The sequence below is a fragment of the Eurytemora carolleeae genome, unplaced genomic scaffold (genome assembly GCF_000591075.1).
Source record: "Eurytemora carolleeae unplaced genomic scaffold, Eaff_2.0 scaffold285, whole genome shotgun sequence".
Classification (NCBI taxonomy): Eukaryota; Metazoa; Arthropoda; class Copepoda; order Calanoida; family Temoridae; genus Eurytemora; species Eurytemora carolleeae.
Window position 1 is genome coordinate 303,245 of NW_019396196.1, and position 16,457 is coordinate 319,701.

Below are 16,457 nucleotides of genomic sequence, written 5' to 3' on the forward strand. Positions count from 1 at the left end.
GGTTATGATGCAAGGAAAGGTAATTGCAGTTGCGCATACTCAGCGTACATATTAAAACCAGTTCTCTCTGGGCGGAATTTGTAATCAAGAATAGATGCATCAGTGTTCGTTTAGTATCCGAGGAGGATAGCATTGAATTTTGAAAATTTTGATAATTCACATAATAGTTTTCTATTACCAGAATATTTTATTGATATGTTATGTGAAAGATGGATCCCATGTCAGGCTGTGACATCTGTCTTGTGTTTACATTACCGCCCAATGACAGTACACTGCAGTACAAAAGATGCGGAAACCTCTGAAATAACTTTCCTTGCATTATAACCTTGATTTTTTCCGAAGGTTTTTATCCTCCACTACGCACAAGTCTCTACGCACTAAGCCTCGGACTCACATAGCCAAAGACTTTGAAGATCAGTTACAAGACACTCCACCTCAAAACCTTTACAAATCTGGAGATTAACCTTGACATGGTTAAAAATATCTGCTATTTAGATTATCATTTCTTTATTTGGATGGAAAAACAAACAGTTCTTTGATCCAGGATTTGAAATATTAGAAGAAATATAACTTTAGTTTACTTTTTGATAATGTCGGTCTTATACTTCAAGTTCTTTGGTGAATAAATCTGTACGTCATTTAAACTACGTCATTGACTAGATCAGGATAAAAATCAAGATATCAGAAATAAACATGTTTTCTTATCTTGTCGATAATTAAATAATTAAATTATAATCCTATTATTTTTTTCTCTGGTTTTTACTAATTATTAGGTTAGATCTGTCTCTCTATCTATCTATCTATCTATCTGTCTGTATATCTACCTATCTATCTGTCTATATATCTATCTGTCTATCTATCTATCTGTTTATCTATCTATCTTTCTATCTATCTGTCTATCTATCTATCTGTCTATCTATCTATCTGTATATCTATCTGTATATCTGTCTATCTGTCTTTCTGTCTGTCTATCTGTTTGTATATCAATCTATATTTCTATCTCTCAATTATCTATCTATCTATCTGTCTATCTATCTATCTGTCCATCTGTTAATCTATCTATCAATCTATCTATCTGTCTGTCCTTGCTTTTCTGGTGTGTCAGTGCTAAAATGTGACCCCAACTGTGGCGTCTTAAGAGAGAAAGTAATCTTATTCTTGGTAAACTGCCATTGTTTAATTACAAGATAATCTAACACAAAAAAAAAGAATATTTAAACATATTTTAAGCCATTTATACCCCTCCCTCCCTTTAATTGAGGCAATTGATAAATTAATTAATGAATAAATAAATGAATGAATAAACACATAAATAATAAGATGAATGATACTAAGCATATGTTATCAATTTGTCACATCGATCACCTCCCCCCCCCCTCCGTCACAAAAGATAAATACAAGAAAAACAAGAATGAAACATTTTTTGAAATAAAAATTGTTTTAACATGTTAAAGTAAAAATAGAAAATCAAAGGTTTTAACCAAAACAGTTTTTCTTTAAGTATTGTTAAACTGAAAAATTTGTTGTATCTTAATTTTCGTTTTATAGAATAGAATTTTTTTTTAAATCATCCCTCGATAGACGATAACACGCTTTTTGTCTCATTTATTTTTATTTCATTTTATTAATTTTTTATTATTTATTTATTTTATTTTATTTTTATTTGGATGCATAAACTGTTGGGTGAGTAAATCTACTACAAATCTGGCTCCAATTTCTATTATTGACTTCTATGCAATTGATAAAGACTTTTCAGAAAATTTGTTTAACTCTTTTAACTCATTGCAAATATAAGAGAATTTTTCATAAGCTGATATGCAACGAAAAATGTTCTTATCGCCGAGAAAGACCGTAATTTGTAAAAAATAATTGCTTGCCACTCCTGTCTGCCGAGTCCATTAGCGCATGATCCAATCAGGGTTCAGTCATGTGTTCAGTGTTTGTTGTTTATTCTGAACCAATAGAAAAGTATGGCGGTAACATCTATCTTTCTATCTATCTCATTATCCAATCAGAGTTATGAATCCTTCAATCGGCGCTATCAGTAGATAGAAATATTTACTTCTACAGAAACCATAGTGTTGCATGCATTTGTGAGATTGGTCGCACTATATTATATATTTTTGAAGTATATAAATTAAGGTACATAGATAAATTTATTAAACTTTTAGTTCATGACTCATTTTCCTCAAAGTTGCAATTTTTTCTTTTTTTAACTTTTTTTGGCAAGCAGTCAAGCTTTATCAAGATGCACTTTCGGCCTATTTACAATATAATGCATGCATCAAAAGCAAAAACTCACAGAAATGTTAAACCCTAATATGAACCATCGTTTTTCAAGGTCTAAAATTGTTTAATTCTGATAATTCCAATATAATTTCCTACACTAGAAATGCGCAACTCCCTTTAGTTAAAAGAGAGACACGAATTGAAAACAGAAAAATATTCGTTTTCAAAATCAAAAACATAGATATCTCATTCGTGCTTGATTAGACAAAGCTTTCAATGGTACCAATGTGCAAGTAAATATTTCCATTTACTGCATCATAGCGCCGATATAAGGATTTATCTCTATAATTGAATGATGCGAATGATAGAAAGATAGATGTTACCGTCATGCAATTTCTATTGGTTCAGAATAGACACCAAACACATGGCTGAACCCTGATTGGTTCAGGCGCTAATGGACTCGGCATACAGGAGTTGGAGGGTCTATTTTTTACGTAGAAATTCCTGTTTTCTATTATTATGGCTCCCCTCTGAATAGCTAACAATCCCCTACTGCAAAACATTTAAACAATTTCATAAAAAACAAGAATTACAAACAGCTGCCAAAAATAAACTAGGGCATATTTTAAACTTTTTCCTGGTGGGGGAAGATAGGAAGCTCCCCCACCCTCTAGCTTTGTGTCCCCCCCCCCTCGCCATAAAAAAAATGATTTCTTACCATGTTTTTATGTTAAACAATGTTTAAATGATATACACATGCCTTAGAAAAATGAACACATGATCAATTCTAATTATCTTAAACACATTTAAATAATTCAAATAAATGGAGTTTAAAAAATCAGGAAATGTTTAACATTTTCACAGAAACTTTTAGAATTTTACCATCAAAATTTTAAAACAACAAAATTTTAACTAAACAAACTTACGGATTATTCATTATTAACTTTCACTTTTTGTGTAATGTTACAATAGAAATACAATTCATTTTAATTCTTTGCAATTTGCTCTTTTTTATATTAGACTACAGATAATCATTAATTATATTATTTTTTATGCTTTTACTTTTATATTTAACATATGAAATTACTTTTTTTCTATGCCATGGAATTTGATTAAAATAAGAAAAAGAATATATATTGTGCAAAATTTTTATCCTTTTTTACGGTTTTTACAGCATTAAAAGTGGACAGTAAAGGGGGTGGGGGGAATAAATATGGTTCTTGCTTAATTTATAATTATTACACGACAAAAATCATAAATGTGTTTGAAGTTGATACCTTTGAAAAATTATTTTCATATATTCTACTTTGAATATGTTTTAATGTAATAATATGCCACTCGATCATGTACTATACTTACAACATTAATGTACAAAATTCTTAACCAGCTGTTGCGTGTATCACTGAAAAGTGTAAGCGTGTAAGTGTTGTAAACTTGTAGTACTATATTCTGTAGGGAATGAATCGGAGCAGGGTTGCCACTCATTTTTTGAGCTCAGATGCTGTTCCAGCTTTCAAATTATGCCGTATTACGCTGTTTTCTTAAAATTTCAAATTTATGCTGTTTTATGCAGTTTTTTTACCCGAAGTATGCCATTGCTTTTCCAAATTATTGGATGCTTTTCACTTTTTTGAAGAAAAAAAACTGCCACCATTATACCGAGGTGTGAACCCTGGATCGGAGTATACTAGAAAGAAAGCAGGGGAGGGGGAGCGGAGGGGTGACAGATCAAAGCGTAATTTTAAAACAGCTCATGGGACCGGTCTTTTACATCCATATGTTTAAAATGGCGGGGTCATGGGGGGGTGCAAACAAATAATTGAACAATATTTCACAAAAAGTTTAAAATAGATATTACAATTATTGTCAACCATGAAATAGAAGAGAAACGGAGAAAGCAAATAATGCTTTCTTTTCTTAAGAATTGTCTTGGATAGAATTGGTTGATATTGCATCATGCCGGGTAACTGGAATCTCTTTGCGTGATAATTTCCCCACCCCTCTTCCCCCACATCTNGGCCCCCCCTTTTCATTGGCTTCCTCCTGCAGGCTATTTCTATAACCAAAAGACAGCTGTTTATGCCTACAAAGCTAGGTTTTATTATTTCATACCGCGAGTCCCACGAGCGGGGGAAGGCAGGCGGTCATGAGCCACCACTATTTCCCCTTCCGTGCCACATATCAGCTTTTTCCTCTTCCGGCAGCCATGAGCAACCACTATTACCCCTTCCGTAAAACCACATTTGACTCTTCCGGACAAAACTACTTATTTAAATTGTATACTTAGGGCCTTTAAAGTGTGATTTTAAAAATCCAGCCATTTCTACATAAGATTAATATTTTGTGTGTTGAATTCTTAAACTGTTTTACAATGAAATATTTGACAAATTTGACTGAGTATTGCATCTTGAAATGTCACAAAGTCTAATGATTATTGGTTAATGAGGAATTTTGTGATATTTCAAGATGCAATACTCAGTCAAATTTGTCAAAAATTTCATTGTAAAACAGTTTAAGAATTTAATACGCGAAATATTATTCTTAAGTATAGAATTGAAAAAATGGTTTGAATTGTGATTTTTTGCGTGACGTGGCTGGATTTTTTAAAATCACACTTTAAAGGCCCTAAATATACCAATTAAAATAGCAGTTTTGCCCGAAAGAGTCAAATGTGGTGGTACGGAAGGGGAAATAGTTGTGGCTCATGGCTGCCGGAAGAGAAAAAGCTAATATGTGGCACGGAAGGGAAATAGTGGTGGCTCATGGCCGCCTGCCTTCCCCCGCTCGTGCCACTTAACATTATATTGTTTTCAATATTATACTTCAAATGTATACAGAATAGAATATATAGAGAGGAATTAAAAGAATCTCTAGGTATGAATTTTTTCAGTCCCTTTCAGCCTGAAAGGGAGTTCAAAGTAGACGATAACACGCTTTTTGTCTCATTTATTTTAAGTACGTTTCACTAAACATGATATTATACTTCAAATGTCTTCTTCTATGTACCGTACGTTTCACTAAACGCGATATTTTACTTCACATGTCTTCTGATCAACTTTCCCAAAATATGGTATGAAAATAAATATCTAAACGTTCAACTTTTAATCTTGTCGAGAATTTTATGAAATAGATATATTTGAAGAGTTTTTTATAAACAGAACCAATGTTTTAAATATAACACATTCTATAGCCTATATTTTCAAAAGAATTGAAAAAGCAAAGACGATTTTGCAATGAAAAGGATGTCAAAAATCGGCGCGAGTTAAAATGCCCGGTTTGTGTAAAAACAGGTATTTTACAACCTTTAAACCCTATTTCATTTTTTCAATATTAGATCTAAAATTTTAAACGTTGTTTAGTTCATCGTCGAAAATACTCACACTATCACTAATTGGTGATATGGGAAAGTTTATGAATGATAAAAATTTCAAAAATTTGTGCTTAAAGATTTTTTTTGTAAAAATTTGAAAATGCGCGAAAAAATATTATGAAATCTGCAACCTTTTTAATGTTTCTTATTTACAATGTACAAAGAGAAGAGAACACAGATAAAGCAACAATTAAAAGTTGAAATATCTAAGTCGCAGCTCAAATTATTTAAATTCGGCCTCAGGCTTCTTATATTTGAATTAAACATTTTCTCTTTGTAAAATTGTAAAATAAAACAAAAAAAGTTCCCGGATTTTATAAAAAATACCGTGGATTTTCAAAATATTTCAAAAATTAGCCTCCAACAAAATTCGATTTTGATTAAATTTGAAAATCCACGATTTTTTAAACTTTTAATTAAATATCTTTAGGCCTAGTTTATTTATGCTTTGCTTATCTGTCTTAGTGTCTGTTTGTATCCAATAAACGTCAAAACGGCTGAATCGATTGGGCCCCAATTTTGTGTGGGACCTCGCATGACCCCAGGGAAGGTTTAGGGATGATCAAAATTTCAATAATTTGCCTCCAACAGCAAAATTCTATTTTCATTAAATTTTGAAAATCCACGATTTTTTTTTATAAAATCCGCGAACTTTTTTGTTTTTATTTTACAATACAAAGAGAAAATGTTTAATTCAAAAATAAGAAGCCTGAGGCCGAATTTAAGTAATTTTAGTTGTGGCTCAAAAATGGTTGGTTCCACTTAAAATTGTATTTAATGTTTCAAGATCTAAGACGGCGCCCAATTGAAACCGGTTTTTGGCAGATTTGAGACGCCGCGGCTTTAATTCATTAAATTCGGACTTTGTTTTTTACATTCTTACCATCCATAAACCTTCCTAGGGATCACTTTGGTTGCCACAATAAAGTTGAGCCGTATCAGTTTAGCTGTTTTGGCGTTTATTAGACACAAACAAACAAACAAAGTATATTTATAGATAAATTGATAAACTAAAAGTCGGATAACTTCAAATTGAACCAGAGCTGGGAACTTTTGAATGGTGTATATCGGGATTAATGCTTGATCCACTTTTTTTCTTAATCCCCAGATTAAATAATGCTTGTTCTCCTCTTGTTATTAATCTCCAGATTAATTAACCGATCGGAATTAAGGATATCCCATTCTAAAGTGTTCAGCTCTGAATAGATTAAAAGCTTTTTGGAACAATAACATAGGTAAATAATCAATACTTTTTAATTGATTTTTAGAAGCAGAATTGTTTATTACATTAAATTCTACATTTGTACAGTGAAACCCTTAATAACGATCATACATCAAAAGAATTCATCAAATGTCGTATTCTTCACTTTCTGATAATGGAATGTTGCAGATATTTAGTTTTTTAATTAAATGATTATATGGAACTCTTCAAAACTGTTCCCGCATATTCATGGCTATTTATTTATTTTCGCAAATACTGAAATTTACGAAATATAGTATAAAACTCATTTAAAATTGTCAAGACGACATTTAATAAATTCTTCCGATGTATTCGTTATTAAGGGTTTCACTGTACATGTATATAACATAAAGTTTTATATCTAAACAAACATTTGAATTTTACACTCATGGTTAAATCATCTATACTTTTTAATTGATTTTTAAAAGCGAAATGGTTTATTACATTTTATTTTACATTTTTACATGTATATAACATTAACAATTTAAAACAATAATTAGTGTCATCTATAAAACTTTAAACAGTCTTTAGGTTTAAATTCTAAAATTTTACAAGTTAGTTATGCAGACTATAAAACACAAATTCACAATATCAAAAAAAAACATTTTTTATTTGCGTTTTAATGCAAGTAAACTGTTATTCCATACCGAAATCTTGCTCAGCTCTAGTTGTTAGTATTTTTTTTCAAAACACATTCTTTTGAGATCCAACCTGCAGGTTTTTAATGCATAAAAATTTCATATGTAGAATACAGTGATAACAAGAAAACAATGGAAGAGGAAGACGACATTGAAGCAATACTTAAGTTTGTTTAATGCTGTTACAAAGCAATTCGTTTTACTAAAGAAACTTCTAAAATCACTAATGAGTATATTTAAAATCCACAATTTATGTGTCGCATGCTCATTGGACTTTTCAAAGTTATAACTTCTTTCTCAATGTCGTCGTTCTATTTTAGAGTTTTCTGGTTATCAGTATATTTCAAACCTTAATAAATAATTTTAAATGAAAAATCTAAAATATCTAAACATGATTTACGTAATTTCTTCATAATTTGTTCAAATGTTTAGAAACCAATTTGAACTCGAAAACTAAGTATATAATTGCCACAAATAAATAAATTTTACAAATGAGAAATGTCCGACGACAACTACAAATACTGAATTAAACTTAAACCGAGTTCAGTCTAAGGTGGAGTGACTTGGGATTTAGAAGTGTTCTTTGCTCTGTGAATTTAGCCAGAAGGTTTCCATTGGCCCTTTCCCCTTTACCTCTATAGTACCCCTAAACACAAGATTCAGAATAACAATTTTCATTTTTTAATAATTGGACTAATTTTTTACAACCCAGGAAACATTTAAACCGACTTATAATTCCAATGGCGAAGATGTTGCGTAAATAATTCTAGACTTTCATGTTCGACATCAACATGTTGGAGACTAAATGTTTGCATGGTCATACAGGGATAACCAGAAAACTCTGGAATAGGAAATTGACTTTTAAACTTAACTTATGATTTTTAATAGCGCATTGAACATGCAGCACAGCAATTGTGCAATGTAAACAGACCCATTTTACTTTATAAATCATTTAATAACTTTCAAGTAATGCTATTTGCTTTAAACAACATCAAATGCACTTCAGAAATTCTATAATGTCGTCTTCCTATTCTGGTTATGACGGATGGCTGTAGGTTTTGTTTAGTTCACCTAATGACAAACGGGGAAAATAACGTAATAAACTTCAATCTATGTGTGATTTGTTTAATATACAGGGTTACCCGAAACAAACCCGACGATGATGAAGACCTAGATTTTAAATTTCTTTAAATATAGAGATTAGAATGTTAAGTTTGGTATTAAAGTTTAAGTAAGTTTAAGTAAGTAAGTTTGGTATTAAAGTTTAAGTAAGTAAATTTGGTATTAAAGTTTAAGTAAGTTTAAGTAAGTAAATTTGGTATTAAAGTTTAAGTAAGTAAGTTTGGTATTAAAGTGAAAGTAAGTAAGTTTGGTATTAAAGTTTAAGTAAGTAAGTTTGGTATTAAAGTTTAAGATGTTTAAGTAAGTAAATTTGGTATTAAAGTTTAAGCAAGTCAGTCTGTAGTGTCATCCATAGCGGGTAACCCTGTATAAATATTTTGTTTAAATTGCACCCTGCGACCGACGGGTTTCCCGACGCTCTAGCACCCTCGTAAGTGAAACAATCCGATTTTCTTGACCCAACGGTATTTTTTTACCCATGGCTACGTTTTTCCCTAATGTCGTTTCACCCTTGTTTCAGTAAATGACATAAGTGCATTAAAAAAATAGTAAACGCCTAAATGAGCTTTAATAAATGTGGCCTACCTTCTTTGTATCTTTACAATTGACGCAGATATTAAACATTTCAATAGTTTTGTTGATTTTTTGGAATCGGGACAAATTTTCTATTATCAATTTTGAAGGTAAAAAATTGTAGAGCCCATTTTGGAAATCCCGAGATTAGTAGTTTTCGGTGTTAAATGTTTTAACTGTAATACTGGAAAATCATTTTTACGAAATAATTTAATTTCCATGTTTATTGGAACATCTATCTTTGATCCTAGGTAGGGATATGAATCCTTACCTGGATTCACACTGAAACTCTTCTCCTAGAAGATCCAGGAGGTATTTAGTATCCGCAGTTAACTGAATCCTACCAGGGGATCCTATAAAATACAAGATTAACTGAATCCTACCAGGGGATCCTATAAAATACAAGATTAACTGAATCCTACCAGGGAATCCTATAAAATATAAGATTAACTGAATCCTACCAGGGGATCCTATAAAATACCAGATTAACTGAATCCTAACAGGGGATCCTATAAAATATAAGATAATGTGGATCCTACCAGGGGATCCTATAAAATGCAAGATTAACTGAATCCTACCAAGGGATCCTATAAAATACAAGATTAACTGAATCCTACCAGGGGATCCTATAAAATACATGATTAACTGAATCCTACCAGGGGATCCTATAAAATACATGATTAACTTAATCCTACCAGGGGATCCTATAAAATACAAGATTAACTTAATCCTACCAGGGGATCCTATAAAATACAAGATTAACTGAATCCTACCAGGGGATCCTATAAAATACAAGATTAACTGAATCCTACCAGGGGATCCTATTAAATACAAGATTAACTGAATCCTACCAGTGGATTCTATAATTTACAAGATTAACTGAATCCTACCAGGGGATCCTATAAGATACAAGATTAACTGAATCCTACCAGTGGATTTTATAATATACAAGATAAACTTTGTCACAAACTTATATTTTCTCATCGCTATATCTTGGCAACCTGATGGTAAAACTTTGATATTTCAAACTTAGATTGTGATATTGCATTGCATTGCATAGCATTGGGTTGCAAAAATATATGGATTAGAAAACCAGAGTTTGTTGCAAAGCCTCAATTCCTTTGTTTGACCTGAAGATTGCATCCTAGACGCAGTATTCACAGTATCCCCGAACAAGCAGTACCTGAAAAAATATTTCGTTTAAAATTTTTTTTTATTTTTTTTTTATTTTAACCTTGGCATTTTGCTTCCAACAACTCCAGCGACAACACGGCCAGAATGTATTCCACAACTAACTCTGCAAATATAAATAAATATAAAAATATCAAACTGGTGAAAAAAAAAACAATAATACACTCCAATTTACAAAATAGTCAGGGGACTCTTTGGTAAGTTGGAACCGGCCCGGCCATTTCCCACATTGGGATTAATTTTGCGCCATAATTGTATACATGTTCATATTTAATTAAAAGTACAAGGTTTAAAAGTGATTTTTTTGTTTTCATATTGGGTGACCCAAAAGAACGGGATTTTGGTTTTTTAGCCTAAAACTATTTACCAACTTGTTTCGTGGGACACCCTGTACCTGACGTTTAGGGTTGAATTAGGAATAACCAGAGAGAAACAGGTTTCAGAAATATCCAAGCACAGAGCAGAGATTTCTCTAAAAAGAATCTAATTTCAAATTGAACCCTTAATTATTTCTATTCATTTTACAAGAAATTTTGAAAAGTAATTTAGTATCTTTTGTTGTGCTGGTTCGAATGCCTAGTTTTTAGGGTCACTTATCAGGGGTAAATAGGACACTGCTTAAAGAAAAAAACTAAACACTTTTTTTACATGATCATAATGAAATTTATATCATAGTGTCTAGTTCTAGTAATAGAGATGGAAATCGTTTTTTAACGAACAAAATTTTAAAAACGAACAAAATTTTTAAAAACGAACAAATTTTTTTTGTGAATTATGGTGTCGTTCAGAAAAAAACGAACAATAAAAAAACGAATTGGATCATTCAGAAAATGATAAAAACGAACTTTTCGAACGAACTTGAAAAAAACAATAGTTTTTTTTACTGAACAAACTATTTTATTAAACGAACGATTTTCTGAACCATTGTTCACTGAGAAAACGAACGATATTTTGAGATTAAACGAATTTTACGATAGAAAAAAACGGACGAAATGTATCGTTCACGAACAATGAATGAACGAAATGAAAAAAGCTAAAACCTGCTCTGAAAAAATTATTTGAGGGATTTTTGTATATTGTAAACCTGGCATGCGTCTCGTTCTCCTCTGGAAGTCCTGATGCCACGAGGTAGCTGTCGTTAATGGTCTCCACCTTGTACGCGTCGAACCTGTCCAGTCTGGTGTCGAAGGCGTTGTAGATGATGTTCAAGATGTGGATCACCTCTATAGGGTTGTGCATCTAAAAGGAAACCATAATAACATTTAATTAAAATTGAAATCGAAAGTCGTCTTCATTGTATTGGTGTAGTCACCTACCATCGTAATATAAATTATCATTGTAATGACCGAGGTTTTTTATTTAAAAGCTTTCGAGTTAACAAATCAAAAACTATGAAGAATTTAAGCTGTCTTATTTATTTTAATACCATGAAATTTCACAAAGAATTTTTAAGTTGTAATAAGTAAGACCCATGTAATGTAAAAATATCCAATATTTATTCCCCCCCCCTTTTGGAATGAAAGGGAAATTGGACGAATTCCTCATGTTATTCTTATATTCGGCAGAATCGGAAGACGACATTTCAACAATTTTAATTTTCGCATATAGTTTTTAAAAAAACTTTTTAAGTGAAATGGGTCTGTGTACATTGAACAGATGCTTTTTTTAATCTTCATTTGAAATAAGAACTTGAAAACTAATATTGTATTTTAAACAAATATAATAAACAAAATTTAATGAATTCAATGTTATGATATTTCCTTGAAAAAGTCTGAGAAAGCATCTATTTTGATAAACGCAAGTGAAGCAGATTTAAATACGTGAGTTGTATTCTCTCCCGACCTATAAATACACAATAATATTCATTTTATTATAAAATATTCTTTTATTAATACATATATATTTTTTTAATAAAAATGCATTTTTTTTTTTGGACATATGAAAATATATTTTTACATAAGAGACATTTTTACTACAAAAACACACTTTTTTATTTTTAAAAACTTACTTGAGCCCATCAGCCACAACTGTTGGAAGCATTTTATAAAGAAGTTTATCAGTTTTTTGTCTTTGCGATCTTAACTCGTCGGCCTAAATAAAAAAATTTTCAGATAAAAAAACCGTAAAGTTTTAAAAAATTGGAAAAAAGCCAATTACCTTTTTTCTCATACTCTTGGCAAAAATTTCAACACTATTAATTGCATTTCTGAAAAAAATATATTAAATAATTTAAATGAAAAAAAGTTAAAATATTTTGTTCCTCCCATTCGTGTTTTGTTTATTTTCTGTACTGTATACAAAAAAGTTAAGGAAAAATGTTTAAGAATTATTCCAGTTGCAAACTAAATATCCAAACATTTCATAATTTCCACTGTTTTTATCCCTTGCTTGTTTTTCTTATTTTTTTTTTGTTATAAATTGGAACAAAAGTTTAATTTTTGGGGTCCATAGAATTCTAATCGAGGGAAAAGAAACAAAAAACAGACCATTAGACCATATATGAAATGGAATTTCTTAAAGAGAGAGACATGGTTAGGTATAGAACAAATTAGTTTTTGGGGTACGTAGAATTCTAATTGAGGGAAAAGAAAGCAAAAAACAGACCATTAGACCATATATGAAATGACATTTCTTAAAGAGAGAGACATGGTTAGGTATAGAACAAATTAGTTTATAAAAGAATTATTGTTACGTTATAAAAAAATTGCAGAACATCGATACTTGAGAATAAGCCTCCAAAATGGACCATCCTCGTGATTTTTGAAGAGCGACTTTGTGCTCTTTATAAGCAATTGTACACCATAAAAACGTGTATAGGTAAATAAAATAAATCCCAGAAATAATGTACTCTCAGTTAACTAGCTAGCCACTCTCTTTAACAAAGTTGCAATCTACAGACTATAAATATATAGTTTTACTTGACAATGAATTTAAATCTATTATCTAACTTGGAGAGTGCAATGATGAAAGGGGAAATCTATTATCTAACCTGGAGAGTGCAATGATGAAAGGGGAAATCTATTATCTAACCTGGAGAGTGCAATGATGAAAGGGGAAATTATGATGACTGAAACTAGAACAAGAATACCGATACTCTAAAAAAATTCAAATTATTAAATTATATAAATTTAATAATTTAAAGGGACTGTCAATATATTTAAAGAGTTGCTGCTCGATTCTCAGCGGTAGTGCCCTTTAAATATTTTTATGAGCATAAAGGATGGAGACATTCTTGTTTTTTCAAAAATAATTTGACAACAAATCGAGATTAAAAAACGCCGATATTTTAACATTATTGTTACATATCGGGGATTATTTTGATTTTTTTAATAAACATAAACCTGTTTTAATAAAGTTAAACCTGTTTTTTATAAACTTAAACCTGTTTTTTATAAAGTTAAACCTGTTTTTTATAAACTTAAACCTGTTTTAATAAAGTTAAACCTGTTTTTTATAAACTTAAACCTGTTTTTTATAAAGTTAAACCTGTTTTTTATAAACTTAAACCTGTTTTTTATAAAACTTAAACCTGTTTTTTATAAACTTAAACCTTTTTTTTTATAAACTTAAACCTGTTTTTTTATAAACTTAAACCTGTTTTTTATAAACTTAAACCTGTTTTTTATAAACTTAAACCTGTTTTTTATAAACTTAAACCTGTTTTTTATAAAGTTAAACCTGTTTTTTATAAACTTAAACCTGTTTTATTTATAAACTTAAACCAGTTCTTTTTATCAACTTAAACCTGTTTTTTATCAGCGTCCCAGATAGCATCTTCTATTCCTTCAATTATTAACTCTCTGATCTTCAGCTTGGCTTCCTGATTAAATTTGAAAAAATAGTAATATTCGTGATGGTTTTTAAACAGTTTTATTTATATTTTTGTCTAGCATCCAAAAGAGTTTATAAAAGAGATTCCGGGGGGGGGGGAATTTTGGTTTTTCAGAAGCAAAAAAGCACACCCCCCCCCCCCCCCCAATATAGTTTTAATTATTTTAAGAGTTATGAGAGTTCACTTAAAAACAGGAAAATCTGAGAAATTTTTATCAATGAAACTTAAATTGTTAAACCAATAGCCAGGCCTTTTTTTAAGTTTCTGTAAAACGAATCTAGCTATTGCCAATTGCTAAGTACAAACAGCTTCTCCTAACCTGACCATATTTTGTATTTGTATATGATTTAAATTTGTCTCCATAATTGTAAGATGGTTCATTAGAAGCATTCATCTATGAAAAGATGGAAAAAGGGAAAGCTTTCCAAAATACATAAAAATATTCAAAATTCCCAAATAATTTATTTCAGAAAGCACTCAATTTTTCTTTAATTTGAAGAAAAAAATCCTTTACACAATTTTTAAAAAATTAGATTTCATGCCAATTTTCTCCTCTTTCTTCTTTCTTTCTTTCATTTTCCGTTTCCTTCTTTTCATTTTTTCATTTTCTTCTATTTTTGTTTAAGAAAGTGTGCCCCTCCTGTGCCCCCCTTCGGGTGTAGAGAGGGGGCACTTGCCACTGTACCGCCCCTAAGCTACTTACTCGACACTATCTTGGGAACCCAGCGCTGCCCAGATTACTAAAAATTACTCCCGCCGTTTATATCCGTACTTGAACGAGTTACTAGGAATCTGAATTTTAACTTTTTAAGTCGACCCACTCAACTTAAAATCTCAAAACCAAGCTAAGAACATTTCGGTTGATCTCCCGAGTTCCCCAAACAAAATTTGAGGCAAATCATTCCAGGAGTTCCTGAGTTTTGATCTGACTAACAAACAAACAGACAAACAGAGATTACAACAATTTATATATATATAAGATTCGATGTGTAAATTGTTTCAGTCAGGACTGCGCGAAAAAAATTTCTTTAAAATCCACGAAAACCAGAAATAAACAGCTGACCCAGTGCACATTCAGCAATTGCTTATCTAGTTAGAAAAAATTCCACTAGGGACCACTACAGTCAAGTATAAAATCTAATAGATTCTCCGCTTTTTATTTGTTTAATTATACGAGAATGCATTTTGCTCAATTATTTTATATTTCTTTAGTTTATTTGAGATTAATTAATTGTAATTGAATCAATTACAAATCATGATAATATTGTGGTAATTGTCAAAGACCAAATCATATTTCAAACTTTGAATTTCATCAAACAAGATAATTAAGATTTAGTATCTAACATGCTTCAAGTCTAGCGAATTAGTAATTACAGAGAAACTTTAAGGCATATACTCAATTTTACTGCGCAGTTACATTTTCACACAAGTTGTAATTACAAGGAATAAATGTGTAACATTTAAACATAGAATATATAGAGAGGAATTTACTAGAAAAAAGAGTAAAACGGCCATTTTGTTGTACTGTTTCCATACTGCAGGTGTACTTCACATATTTATGCTATATAACCTGTTGGGCCCTGGAATATCATTTTATAGAAAATCTAAAATTATTGTTAAAAGAAAACCAAATTATGAAATAGGCTGGTTTCATAATTGACCAATGATCATTTCACATAGACTCTATGCCTTCCACTTTACAAACTATGATTTTCCGTTATAACTATAATCAAATGATGTTTTTATTCACCTAATTCATTATAAAGTTTACTTAACAGTTTAAAAAATTCGAAATTGAAATGGATAGTCTAGGGAATATACTGTATTAATGTACTCTACTGCATATAATTTGTGAACATTTACATGATTTGTACACTTTGAACTCCCTTTCAGGCTGAAAGGGACTGAAAAAATTCATACCGAGAGATTCTTTTAATTCCTCTCTATATATTCTATTCTCTATGCATTTAAACCATACAGATATGCTACTGTGTCATGTATACAGGGTGTCCCAAAAAACATGGGAATTCAGTGACGAATTCGATATCGTCTTTGTTATGAATTAGCATTGCAATTCCTAATATCAAAAGTCATAATATTATTATGTCTGCTAGAGTTTTATTTTATGAAAAGGGTAAAAGACTGTAAAGATGTGTCTATAATGTCTCTCACCCTCCACTAAGCATTCGGTCTGCCTCGTACTGTACACAACTTCTGAGATTTATTCTGTACCGTCATGACAATTGAAACAAAAACTTTGTA

At 30.8% G+C, this 16,457-nt stretch overlaps 1 protein-coding gene across 1 annotated transcript; it reads right to left on the reverse strand.

Annotated features, from left to right (window-relative positions):
- Positions 1-7,364: 7,364 nt before the first annotated feature.
- Positions 7,365-14,278, reverse strand: LOC111697874 (receptor-type guanylate cyclase gcy-13). Its single transcript, XM_023468008.1, has 11 exons — positions 14,109-14,278; positions 13,394-13,458; positions 12,521-12,569; positions 12,372-12,454; positions 12,124-12,205; positions 11,448-11,602; positions 10,758-10,835; positions 10,407-10,469; positions 10,303-10,355; positions 9,444-9,525; positions 7,365-8,123 (listed from the first exon to the last, which is right to left on the reverse strand). The coding sequence occupies exons 3-11, from the start codon at positions 12,530-12,532 to the stop codon at positions 8,048-8,050; spliced, it is 684 nt and encodes a 227-aa protein (XP_023323776.1). The 5' UTR covers positions 12,533-12,569; positions 13,394-13,458; positions 14,109-14,278; the 3' UTR covers positions 7,365-8,047.
- Positions 14,279-16,457: the final 2,179 nt, after the last annotated feature.